Source organism: Anomalospiza imberbis, chromosome 2, assembly GCF_031753505.1.
Source record: "Anomalospiza imberbis isolate Cuckoo-Finch-1a 21T00152 chromosome 2, ASM3175350v1, whole genome shotgun sequence".
Lineage (NCBI taxonomy): Eukaryota > Metazoa > Chordata > Aves > Passeriformes > Viduidae > Anomalospiza > Anomalospiza imberbis.
In genome coordinates this window covers 89,962,506-89,975,930 of record NC_089682.1, presented here as the reverse complement: position 1 = coordinate 89,975,930, position 13,425 = coordinate 89,962,506, and the positions used below count along the sequence as shown (strand labels likewise).

Genomic DNA, 13,425 nt, shown 5'->3' with positions numbered 1-13,425 from the left:
AACCCAACCAAACAAAAGAGGTTAATGAAAGTGTTAAATTATAACAACAAACTCAAAAAAACAGACATAGGACTTAGAAATATTTTTCCTAGCAATTTGTCACATTGTTTACAGCAACATGAATAAAATTACTCACACTCTTAAGAAAGACACAATTAAAAAAGTAAAAAAGCAAAAACCAATTCCTTGCATTCTTCCGGTTGTCCTCCACTTGTATACTTAAGCAGTGTTTTGATCTCTCCTCCTAGGCTAACAGTCTGTAAGAACTTACAGACCCACCCCATTAATAATATTTCTGGTGAACTCCCCAGTGTACTAAACCAAAATATCCTTTATTCAGCTCCATGTTTCTATGAGCAAATAACAGCCTGTAGGGATTCAGTGTATCAGCTGCTTAAAAGATAAACCTACCCAGCTTGATGAAAACTCTTCTCCACTTTCCTGTTGAGAGAAAATGGTTACACATTTCTAATAAATGAAGCAGGAACTGTCATTTTTTTGGCAAACTGATAACTAGCTGTAACAGCCGCATTGCCACAAGTTGCTTTTCCAAAGTAATTACCATCAGGCTCCCTGTGGTATGCAGTGTTTAACACATTTCTTCTGTGTTAATGAATGCAAAAGCAGGCAACACCACTATTAGTAATCGCTTTTTATTCGTAGTCCTCATTTTCCAGATAGGTCACATTAAACACAGCCATTAAACAATAGCGGTTGAGAAAATCCATACAATGTATGCTGCTTTTGTTTGGTTTTTTTGTGTCATTCACCAGTCATTGGTGCAACTTTGAGCCATATGGGGAGACAGGGGCTGATAAATGAGAATGCCAACCTGTATCACAATTGGGCCAGAGAAGTCAAAACCTTAATCAGATTTCATTCAATTACACTTCAAGTCAACAAATCTTGATAGCCAAAACTCCCGTTTAAATTAATGCAATAATAACTGCTGCCTGATGTCAAAAGAAAGCAATTAAACAATAATGAGTGGGTGTATGTTATGCTAGGCTTCAGACTCCCCCTTGACCTCAGCAATTTCCCTTCCATTTGACAGCAAGCAACATGAAAACTTGTTTGAATGGTGTATCTTGATCCTCTATGAACAAAGTTTGACTTCTAGGGGTAACTTGGATTTGGAAACCTCTATTCTTAAGTGGCAAATCACAGTTCAGGAGAAACTCTTTCCTGATAAATATGCCAATTTAAAAAAAAGGGAAAAAAGAAAGGTGTGATTTTGAGTTCTGATTCGATTGGCCAATTGTATAAGGAACTCTCAATTGCTGGCTTTTTTTAATTAAAAAAAGATACAGAATGCCTTATTTGTTATTCACAGTGTACAGTACAAATTTATTAGTTGCTTTACTTGCCTCCCTTAACTCCAACTTTCCTGTTATAATCTTGTGACAGATATTTCCTTTCAGTCTTATAAAGCATGTGTATAAAAAATGAGAGAAATAACTCATAAACTTTATCTTCCATTGCTGCCTCTTTCTCCAGTGGTGATAGTAGAGATACCATGGAGAAAAAAACGCTTAAAATACTTTTGTGTGCAGTACGTCCTGCACACACAATCATGTTAATTTTGTACTGAACCAGCACAACTCACATTGTATAAGCTCTGCTTGTTTGCTGGTTCATTATGTATCCATTCTAAATTGTGTAATAGATTTTTTAACCTGGGATAATCTTATACTGGGAAGCAGTATGCCAGTGTTCTACAAAACAAGGCAGTTGAAAGAGAAATTAAATAAAAGCAAGATTTCCTAAACTCTTCTATAAAGCTGTGAGTCATGAATTCTGAATTACCTCAGAGTGGTAAATAAATAATCACTACTAAATACAGATAATGTGTTAAACAGCTAAAGCTAGTAAATCACTAGTGACAGAGAGCCTTAAGGTAAATTCCTCTTACATTGGCACAGCCCTTTCTCAGAATGTTGTGGTTTTATGTCTTCAGAAACATACAATGAATTGTACAATTGGTTACTCAGTGTTAAAATCATTTATAAAATACACAAATCTCCATCACTTGACTGCATTTACATACTGGCGTAGATTTTGCTGAATAATGGATCTCACTGGCAGAGCTAAAGACTTGGTGCACAGACACTGAAGTGATGGGCACCACAGAAATACGCAGAAAAGACTGATCAAACAATAAGAATCCTCTCTACTATGGAATTTCAAGCTATCAAGCTATCAAGCAAACCAATCTCGAGTCTCCTGGCCAAAAAAAAAAAAAAAACAAACCAAAACAAAATTATATAACACAGACAACACCACGTTTTAGATACATAAATTGTCCAAAACATGGAGAGTAGCTTGATAAGACATGTACAAGATCCTTCATTTTGCATGTAATTGTAGACATTTTTTAACAGCAACTAAAAGCAAACTGTCAGAATTGGTGTCTCCCAAAGACAATTCATTGTAGGACTGACTAGCTAAAATCACCATTTAAATGCAATCCCAAAACCAAAACAGGCTGTTAGGTCAACTTTTGTTCTTGAACTGATAAAAAAATATGGCTTGTGGTATTTCAGATTGCCAACCCTTTTATAAAACTTTTTATAGTAAAGATTAAATTTAAGAAACCAAATTCATAGTTTTTAAACAATGTGCCATAGTAGTATTTTCAGCAGAGTATCTAACGTATATAAGGGACAAATCCTGAGCTAAACATTTTATTCTTCTTCTTCTTTTTCTTGTACTGTGGAAGTTCATTTGTTATTTTCCAAGTTTCATCTGAAAGTAATTTTGAATTTTTCAAATGCAATAAAATACTCTTAGGAAGCAATAATAAAAAGTAGAAACTATATCCCAAGTTATTCTAAGTTATTCTGCAAATATTATTCTGATCAAGTGAAAACCTGACTAAAAAAAAACCCTCAGAAAAAGCAGTATTTATCTAGAACTGCATTAAGCTATTGCACACTCTAAAAAATCAGATAAAATACTGCTCATGCCACATTGGCACTGACATATTTTTCAGCTCTATAAACTTAATACCAGAACTTTTTAAATGGTGGCATCTCTGAAGAATTCAATCAAATATCCTACATTGAACAGGCTGGCTGCACGTGTTGGGAAAAAAAAAACAAAACAAGGAGGTTCCAAATGTTGGTTCGAGTGTAATTTTTGTTATTAAACATGGGTTTGCAATAGAAGCTTCTACAAGGACTTGCACATAACCATGACTGATGGATGTATTTGTAGGCTGTTCAGTTAGCTCCATCAGCTCACTCAAACATATTTTGAACAGATTATGTACTGGAGTACTTTGTAGACCATACATTAAACAAGAGACTTTGCTCTGAGGCACTGCTTCCCATATTCCATGGGGAAAAGGAAGCAGGAAAAAACAAAACTCATAGAGTTCGACAGCTACTGAGGCAACACTTGCCATTTACAATATAAGCCCAAATATTTTTGCAACACAACTATATATTAATTTAATAAAATACACAATATAGCTCTTATACACTCAACAATTTGGCTCATATGCACTGAATCTGCAATAAATCAATAAAAATATGTCATTTGATGTAAACACACTGAATCATCTTACATTTGCACATTTAAATGACCATGTGATTTTTGTGGATGTCTGACATTTTCACTTTCCTGAGCTATTTTAGTGTCCACAAATGAATAAAAAAGTGTTAATAATGGTAATTTCTTCTCTGTATTACCGTTAAGGTAACTCTTTTTTCCCCAAACTTTACTTCACTTCCTTTTCTTTTTTTTTTAACTTATCACTAACTATTTATAGCTTTGTTGGACACTAAAACGCTAAATAGATATTAATTTTTTTTTTCATTTTATCAAGTGAATTCGCTTATGTGTGTGCAGGACAAGATGGACTATATAATTTTACATTTAACCTTAATATGATATGTAGTGTTTCATTAATGATGAGGATATGTTTTTTTGAATAATGATCTGGAATGGTTATTTTTGTTTTATTGTTCTTTTTTTCTTTTTTTTCATATTTCATATTTGTGGCAGATAACTTTGTACATAAATGTTTACCACAAATGAATGTTAATGTTTGGTGTCGCTTGGACTACTACAAGAACTCTTTATAGGACTTTCAGTAGAAGCCTGTGGTGGCTGCTGGAAATTCACCACAGATCAGCATTATTCAACCCTGTTTTTCTCGGGGTTTATACGTAAACAGTAAAGTCAGCATCAGCTGTTGAGGACAGTCTTAAAGTATCAGATGTATTTCCATTCCATCTTTCTCACACCTTCCTATCAGATTGTCAAAATGGTACTGTCTTTCCTTCTTTCATTTTGTTCTTGGTGTACTTGACTCTGTCCTAATGAAAGTTTGGTCAAAATGAAACCAGTGGTATCTGTCAAAAAGAAAGAGCAGTGAAAAGAACATACTTGTGGGCACTTCAGATGTTCACTAAAAGCCTTAAAGCAGCATTGGTCTTCCTTCATTCCTGTAATTCTGTTACAACCAGGGAATTTATTCATTTATTTACTTTCAATCAGCAGAAGAGGAATGCAACTGCCAGCCTGTCCTTATTTTCCCCCTCACTTTCTGATGGCCACAGGGTCGCTTCCCCGACAGTCCTGCAAGAGCTTGTCTATTTCTCTCACAACTTCCTCAGCATCCACCGACTCCCTGCCTAGATCCCGGGCTGAACGGTCTAACTGCTCCAGAACAGAGTCCATCTCACTCGAGTCTCGGCTCACTCGGGAGTGCACGTCTGCAAAGGCCCTAGCCATCTGATCTGATGCAATGAAGGAAGTGTCCTTTGACTGTTTACTGGGCGATAGATACTGACTGTCAGTTGACAAGTACTGGCTGCTTGGTTCAGCCAAGGCTCCTGATTTCACTTCACAACCATCCAGTGGTCCTTTTGTTGAGGTGCAAGGCTCAATGCATGTCTTGGTTGGGCTGCTCGATGCTGAGGGAACCTCCTGAAGCAGAGGACTCAGGGCACGTTTGGCTTTTAAGTAAGGTTTAACATTGGCAATGAGAATAGTGTGCTCTCTCTTGTCTTTCCCAAATGTACAAAAAGTCTTTTTCCCAGTGGGATTCACAGTTTCATATGTCTCAGTCTCAACATTAGCTTCAACTGTGGGTACAAAGAGATTTGTGCGATAATCTGCATTCTCAGCCTGACTGGCTGCAGGGAACTGTGGCATCCAACACCTGTCAGAATGACCAAGCACTCTGCATTCATCTGTGCAGTTAACACATTCTTCTTGTTCTGCAAAACAAAGGAGAAAGAGAAAAAATTCTAATTATAAGTGGATTTATTTAGGCTAATGGATAGTCTATGATCATCATATGATGGGCTTACTTGACATCTGGTTTCTTAATTATGGAGAAAATGAAGAAGCTATAATTAAAATATTTCAAAAGGTTTGCATAAACCTGTTAGTTGAGACAATAGATTTATTTAACTCTGTTCTCCACATATTAAAGCATTGACACAGCCCAATGGAAGTATAAAGGGGTCATAAAAGACTCATTCTCAGTGGAATTGAGCTTCATCTGTAAACTAATCTGCTGTAGAAATCTTTTAGGCTTTGTTCTGTAAAACTCATACTAGAAAAGAGTGAACAGTACTTAGGGAACCCAAAAGGAATTATAAGGATTAATTTTTCAAATCAAATAACTGAGCAGTGACTGCCTTTCTGGAAATACAAACACTTCATAAAAATCAGCAAGCTGTTTTTTCTTTTTTTGTCACCTCCATTTCATTTGTAATTGTTATGTTGTGTGACATTCACAAAATAAAAAGGTTTTCTTGAAAAGCCTACTTTTCCGGCTAAGAACAGAGAACTAGATCTTCCATCAGTATGCATTAAATATAAGCTTGTCAAAAAGTGCATATTGCAATTTTATTAGACATGAGTATAGATCATGTAATCAGTTTCCCCTTTTTTGTTTTGGTGTAACTAAGTGAAAATGGATTTGCTCAATACATACAATTTGGAAGAATGACAAATGGTGACACACTATTTGAACTGATGATGTTTTCAAATAGAATTTCTTATTCTTTATTTCTTTCAAAGAATGTAGTTAAATGAGATTCCTTTGCTACACCTTTAGAACATAGGTTTTGGTACTTCCTGTTCTGTTTTAAAAATCTTGGCTTGTGTGTCATTTGCATTAAATAGGTTATATTTGGGCCAATATTTACTGTCTTGTAAGTGTACTCACAACTCTAACCAACTAGCAGTAATAAGAAAAATAATAAATAGAATAAATCCTTTCATCATCTCTAGATTTCAGTTAACTATACATTGATCTTAATAATTTTTCTTTCACAAAGTGGGAATATGGGTTCAATACTTATTTTTTTGAGGAATTTAGTATTTTAAAAATGCTTGAAATTCCAGTCAGACCAAAAACTGTTAGCATACTTTTAAATATAAGGATGAAACACACATACAGACAAGCAGAACAAGTCTTCAGAAAAGCAGAACAAACATTTTGACCCAAAGATGGGAAGAATTTAAGCAATCATCATCTTTCTAAATCAGAAAATAAATTCCTAGTAATCTTATATCACCACCTTATTAATGGATGATTGCACTGCAGAAAAATGACAAAAGAAACACCAAAGGTGATCTATGGGAATCCAGGAGTATAAACTGTTTTTCACATTTCTAAAAAGATATGAATAAATAGGACTTAACTAAAATTGTATTATGTCACAGAAATGTTAAATTAGAATTATTTGTTGAGAAATGATACTTATTAATGATCCTCTGGTATGGAAAAGTGTCATTCTGTATATTTGCTCCCTTCTTTGAAGACTTTAATATCTAAGTCTGGTATAAACCCTGAAAAAGTACCAAAAGCAAGAAAGAATTAGGTACAGGGACAGCAGGGCAAAGTGATTGTTGAGGAAAAGGATGCAACACAGAGGCCTTAAACAAAAAATTTATAGAGGTGAGTAAGCTTCAGCTGTGTACCTGGTAAAATCATGGAACAGATCTTCCTGGAAGATGTATCAAAACATATGGAAGATGGGGAAGTGATTAGACACAGAAAACAAGGTTTCATTGAGGACAGATTGTGTCTGACTAATCTGGCGGCTTTCTACAATGGAGTGAATGCATCAGTGGACAAGGTAAAGTCTTTTGTAAGGCCTTTGATGTGGCCACAATATACTTGGTGCTAAATTGGAGATTGATGGATTTGATGGTGGATTTTTTTTTTTTTTGTTAGATCAATATGGTAGTGGCTGTATGGTCACATGCAAACAGCTGCAGTCAATGGCTCAATGTCCAAGTGGAAACCACAATGAGAGGTGTCCCTCCAGGATCCACACTGGGGCCAACATTATTTATTATCTACATTAATGAGATAGACAATGGAACTGAGTGCACCCTAGAATCATAACAAGCTGAGTGGTGCATCTGGTTCACTGGAGGGAAGGGATGCCATCCAGAGGGATTGACAGGCTTGAGAAGTGGGGGCCATTATGAAGTTCAACAAGTTGAACTGCACCTGAGTTGGAGAAGTCAGTATCAATACAGAATGAGGAATGGACAGATTGAGAGTAGACCTTCTGAGAAGGATTGGGGCTACTGGTGGATGAAAAGTTGGACATAAGCCACCAGTGTGTACTCACAGCCCAGACAGCCAATTGTGTTCTGGGCTGCATAAACTGAAAGAAAGCAGATTTAGATCGTACATGACGTAGAAGCTCTTTGATATGAGAGTAGTGAGACACTAGAACAGATTTCCCAGAGAAATTGTGGATATCCCATCACTGTGAGGTTTCAGAGTCAGGTTGGACAGGACCTTGAGCAACCTGGTCTAGTGAGGGACATTCCTTCCCGTGGTAGATGTTTCAAGGTCCTTTCTGACTCTAACCATTCAATGATTCTATGATCTCCAAGGAAAATTAATCCACATGCATCCACATGCTGGTTTTAGTATCCAATAAAACTAAAATTATCGTGATGAAAAGCAGGAGTAAAATAACCCCAACTTTAGGACTGTAACAAAGAGGCAGAAATCAAAAGATTTTGAGGAAGAAATTTAAGTTTGTTGTGTTTGATTTTATTTCACTTGAATAAGATGGCATTGGTATGCATAACCGCAGAGACAACATATGTGTGACAATTGCTTAATGAAATGGTAGCCATACAAATGAAGGACATAGCTATACACCTCATTCCACACATTAGTTCGCCTCCACTAAAGTTCTCCGTATCTACTTTTCCGGAGCTTCTACAGCATCAAACAGCTGCTGCTTTAAAACAGCCAAGGGAAACTGCTACTCTCACTCTCTCTCTCTGAAAAAAAAAAAAAAAATCCTCAAACAACCAAACTACCTCCTCCTGCTCCAAAAAACCCACTCAGAAACATAAAATTCCACAAAACAAACCAAATCAATATGTTTTTAAAAACACCTTCATCTTCCTTCAGAGCAGACTTGTGGCAAGCTCATCCTCCAACTTTAAAAGTGGACTTACAGAAATAGGAGAAATTGGTGTTTTCTTCCAGATTTTCCCTAAAAATATGTAAAGTTGTTTTTTTGTCTCATATGGAATTCATGACAATTATGAGTAAAAGCTTTCTGGGACTTTTAAAAGTTTACCTAAACAACCAATCAGCTGTCCAACTAACTTTTATGTTGTAAGCTTAACTATCATTTGTATGGATATTTGTAAACAATTTTGTTGCTTTATAACAAAAGACAAAAATAAAACCCTGCTGCATGTTAGCTACCATAAAATGCTCAGAATTGCACAGTCAATGGACCAGTACTTTTCTCTGCTCCTGTCTTTTCAATTACTCTATCAAAGCAAGATCCCTCTTTGCTCCTTCCTTTCTCACAAAAAAAATAACCTAAATATTACAGTCTATTTCATTATAACACAAAAAAGCCATCTGTAGCAGGAAAATTCTGACTCTCAGGTAGTAGTTTCATGTCATATTATCTTAAAATAAATTAAATAAATATTCATATATATATATATAAAATCCTCTACTCTGTACATTGACAACACACATATGTATATATGCATATATATATGTAATATAGAACAAGGAAATTCTATTTTGACTGACTCTTTTTCTAAAACTCAACTGAACTGTATTTCTTGAAAAAAAGAAATATTCCCTGAAGTAAGATTGAAACAAACAAGCTCAGATGAAAGGTAAAGCCTCAGATAAGTTCTCAGTCACTGGAAATAAGTACTGCAAACTTACTAAGTAGGTATTCTGTTCTGTGCCAAAAACTATGCTTTGAGATTTTCAACACTCATTAGGTTAATTTATTGCAACCAAGTTATGTTTGAAGATTTATATTTTTTAGCTCTCACACACGTGCATACACATACACTGCTATGAGGAGGGGCCTTCCACATTGTTTAGATTATCCATTACTGCCAACAAAAAGACAAAGTTTGCTGGCAATCTCTAAGTAAAAGAGATATATTTCATATAGTATATATATGTTATGTATATATTGCATGCTCTATTTTCTTTCCCCTTCTCATTTCCTGTGTTTTTTAAAGCAATTATTATACTTGCATTTTTCTCACTGTATTGACTAACTTTCTATTTCTGCTCCCTGGACATGGTAGCAGTGACCGAATTAAATATGAAGCAAAGAAAACAACAAAAATACACAGAATGACCTTGATTTGAAGCCCACCTGCATTGCATGAGCTTTGGTTCTCTAGCCCTGAAAATCTCTGCCTTTGCCTTTCATTATTTTATGTCACGTCATAGAAAATGGATTTTGAGTATTGATTATCATACATTATAAGCTTCTTGTCTCACCATTAGCCTGTAATTTTGACTGCTACAGCTACCACACAGTGAAGAAAATCAAACAGGGATTTTTGTACTAGTAGGAGAAACTGCAAACACAAAGTGAACTATCACCACCAAGGGCCAAATTAGTACATATGAGAAAATATAATCAATTTAAAGGTAAATATATAAATATATATGTAAAATAGGTTATATGCTGTGCTGTACAGCAAGATATGCTGATAGAGTGATATGCACCATCAGACTTTATTTCTGTGCTTGTCTCCCTCCTGTTGAAAATAAACCCTTAATAGTGCATGTGTGTACAATAAACAGAAGCAGCATAGAGGTTTTCCTAACTCTCTGGAGCTTAAGGGTAAACAGTCAGAAGTGCTTTATGCACTTAGGGGAGAACACACACTAAAATAGAACTGCTAAATTATCAGCGGTACAAAGAAAAGGAAACAAGATATCTGTAAACAGCAGTCGCCTAGATAGGAAACGTATTCTGGATGGAAATTCAGAGATGGTGTAGGATTAAAGTTATATTGGCAACATATAAATTGTAATGCAAGGTATGTATTTTGGCAAAACAGAAGACATATCTTACGTATTTTATTCTATTACCGGATGAGTTATATTTAATATCTGCCTTCTGTAGCAAGCTAAATGAAAAATATTCTTTTTTTGTGGTATCTACAATTTCCTACAATTTCTTTATAAATATTGAACAAAATTAATTATGGGCATTGATTTCACCCTAAATATATTGCACTATGAAGATAATTAATTAATGCTTTAGATAGCTGGCTCCTTTCAATGGCTAAAATAGATATCTTATTTTGATTCACTAATTATATTAAATTGGCATAATGATAAAAAAGAAGAAGTACAATAATTATTTTTTTTAAACATTAACTTGGTGGAAAAATCAAGTCAATAAATACAATGTTTTCTGCAATTTAGCTAGTCCCTAATTATTCAAATTATACATACATACAAAGCAGAAAACAAATTTAAGGTAAACAGCATGCAAACAATTCCAATAAATATTTTATGCAGTATACATATACGATGAAGAACACTATTATCTGTATTGAAGTACTCCATACAATTTGATACTAAATGTCAAGATTCCCATATATGGGAAATCAGACTATAAATATATGTATATACACATATACATATATGCTTTTATATACATTTATGTAAATAAATGAGTCTTCGTATATTTAAAATCTGATTACCCCTGGATTCCCTGGATATATAAATAGGCATAGACTTAGACCTACAGCTATGCCATCCTATTCCTCACAAAACCCGTAAACTATTTTATCAAATTTTATTTGGAGTTAAACAATGTCGACAGATTTAAGATCATTATAATTTATCAGATTTGAACTGGTTGTCATTCACGTGCATTCTTCCCTAAGAACTTCTTACTCACAAAATATTTAAAAATGTAGTTTTTTATTGCCATTTGTTCATCAATAAAGACTAAATAAGAATATGGCTAGCTAAGTACATGAATAACACTAAATATTTTAAAATACCAGTAGCTTTTTTTTTTTTAATTGTCCTAGGAAAGCCTATCTTTCACATATCCTTTTTTCTCTTTCAACAGGGGATGTCTAGTTTTTGCTATTTTATAAACACCTTCTTCTAACTGAGTATTTTTAAATTCCTTTCTATAAATGTGCAAGCTAAATATAAGCCTTAATTGTCAGGGATGCTTCATAGGTTGATTTTGTTGAGTGGAATGACTATCAACTAACAGGTCCAAATGAAAAATAAACAAGAGGACCCATTTCAAAATATATGCTGCCTTCTTTTTGAAAGCATGCAGTTTCACAATACCTTCACTCTTTAAATGCTCTATTCTTCATTGAATTACAGCGAATAGTAAAGCACATTTTGATGATCCTTTTTTCACATGACAAAGATCTGTCTATGAATGCATACATAGAGTTCACACTGTTTTGTGTAGGAGATCACCCTTGATGTTGTGAATTTTTATTCATTATTGAAAGTATTTCCACTTAGATGATTTAGATTTCCAACTAGATGATCTTTAAGAACTTTTACAGCTCAAACCATTCTATGATTTTATTTAAAAAACCTCCGCCAACACCAGTACATGTTTTAGACTAATAAAATAATGCTATGCTTCATATTTTTTATACCTTAAATAGATATGAAAGATCTGTATTTTCTGTACATATGTGTAAGCAGATGGACAATAAATGCCACATAATATCTAACAGAGGATGTAATTAATTACACTTTTCAGAACTTCAGTAATTCCTAAAATATGACCAGAAAACCTTACAGAACTTACATGAAATGGTGGCTTTTTTTTTTTTTTTTTTTTTTTTTTTTTTTTTTTTTTAAATTTGAGACAGGCAATTGCCTTTACTAAAGAACTGGAAAGGCTATAAGTAGATATTTATTACAGGAGACAAATAATGTGTGCTTCGGCATATCCTAAACACCGGGTCTATATGACATTTCTATTGAGAACAATCAGCTAAAGCATTACCTCTGTGGTTGGATTTCTGTTTAATTACAATTGATTTTGACATAAATGAGCAGAGATAAACAAATACTTCTATACTTCTCTTGCTGTTATTAAACAGAGCTGTCTCCTATCTGAGTATTTATATTGGCTTGCATGTTAAAAGGCTTCTTTCAGTCACGCAAAGCAATTATGTAGCTCAGATTAGCAAAATAACTGGCAGTAAAATGAGAGTGGACTGCCACATTTGTAAACCTCTTGGATCTCATGTTTTTCTCCTGATATTATAAATACAAGTTTCGGAGGTCTATAATCCTTACACAGTTTCCCACAGGTGGTGTTGGGTTTTTGTTTAGTTGGCTTTGTTTGCTTGTTTTCTAGACACAGGATAAAGACAATATATATTTTATATTGTTATGACATAAAACACTTCAAAAGCCATAAAAGCATGATGACCTATGGATTAAGTTCTAGTTCACAGAATTAAATTAGTTCAAATTTATCCCAGACAATAAATATTGGAGGAATATTTCAGGATTACAAGGAGTCCTATGGAAAATTTAAAACATTTACTACAGAAGTATGCTTTAATTAAATGTTTACAAATTAATGACAATCACATATCTTTATTAAAAACAATATAAGAGAAAGAAAATATTTGTGTTACCTGAAATTTTTCCATCCTCACAGCGGGCTGGTCCACAGATCCCAACAATGGGTCTTTGGCCTCTGCCTTGCTGTTCTGGAGGCAAATCAGACCTGTGAGTCACAGACAGGGATAGGCTCTGCTTCCAAAATTCACAACAGTGTCAAAACTTTTGCAGCAGAAAAACAGCTTCTGTCTGTGTCCAGACACAGCTCACAGCCCTTGACATTTTTCACTAATTTTCTCAATGGTACAAACACAAAATTCTATAGTTGGCAGTGAACTGAAAATGTCTTACTAGTAAAACGTACATCTCATTTCTTCCTAATAGAGGAGAAAGAAGAAAATGGACACCCAGTCTTGAATTCCGCTGTTTGCCTATAAGTTGACTGGCCCGGACTCTAATTTGCAGTGAAAAGACCATACAACAGTCATGAAACAGTCATTTTGATCTCTTCCCCATCCCACACAAGAAAGTCTTCCTAGCCTGGGGCTGCAGGTAGAAAATATACAAAGGTT

General features: G+C 34.5%; 1 protein-coding gene across 6 annotated transcripts in view; it reads right to left on the bottom strand.

Moving 5' to 3' along the window:
* Positions 1 to 3,951: 3,951 nt before the first annotated feature.
* Positions 3,952 to 13,425, bottom strand: part of PCDH17 (protocadherin 17) — an 87,933-nt gene continuing 78,459 nt past the window's right edge. For 4 of the 6 annotated variants that reach the window (XM_068182275.1, XM_068182279.1, XM_068182277.1 and 1 more), the window contains exons 5-6: positions 12,928 to 13,002; positions 3,952 to 5,228 (exon numbers count right to left, since the gene is read on the bottom strand). In XM_068182275.1, the coding sequence (XP_068038376.1) occupies positions 4,546 to 5,228; positions 12,928 to 13,002 (758 nt within the window). In that variant the 3' untranslated portion in view covers positions 3,952 to 4,545. Of the gene's footprint in view, positions 5,229 to 12,927; positions 13,020 to 13,425 lie in introns of all 6 variants that reach the window. The other 2 variants (XM_068182281.1, XM_068182280.1) reach the window with 2 other exon arrangements.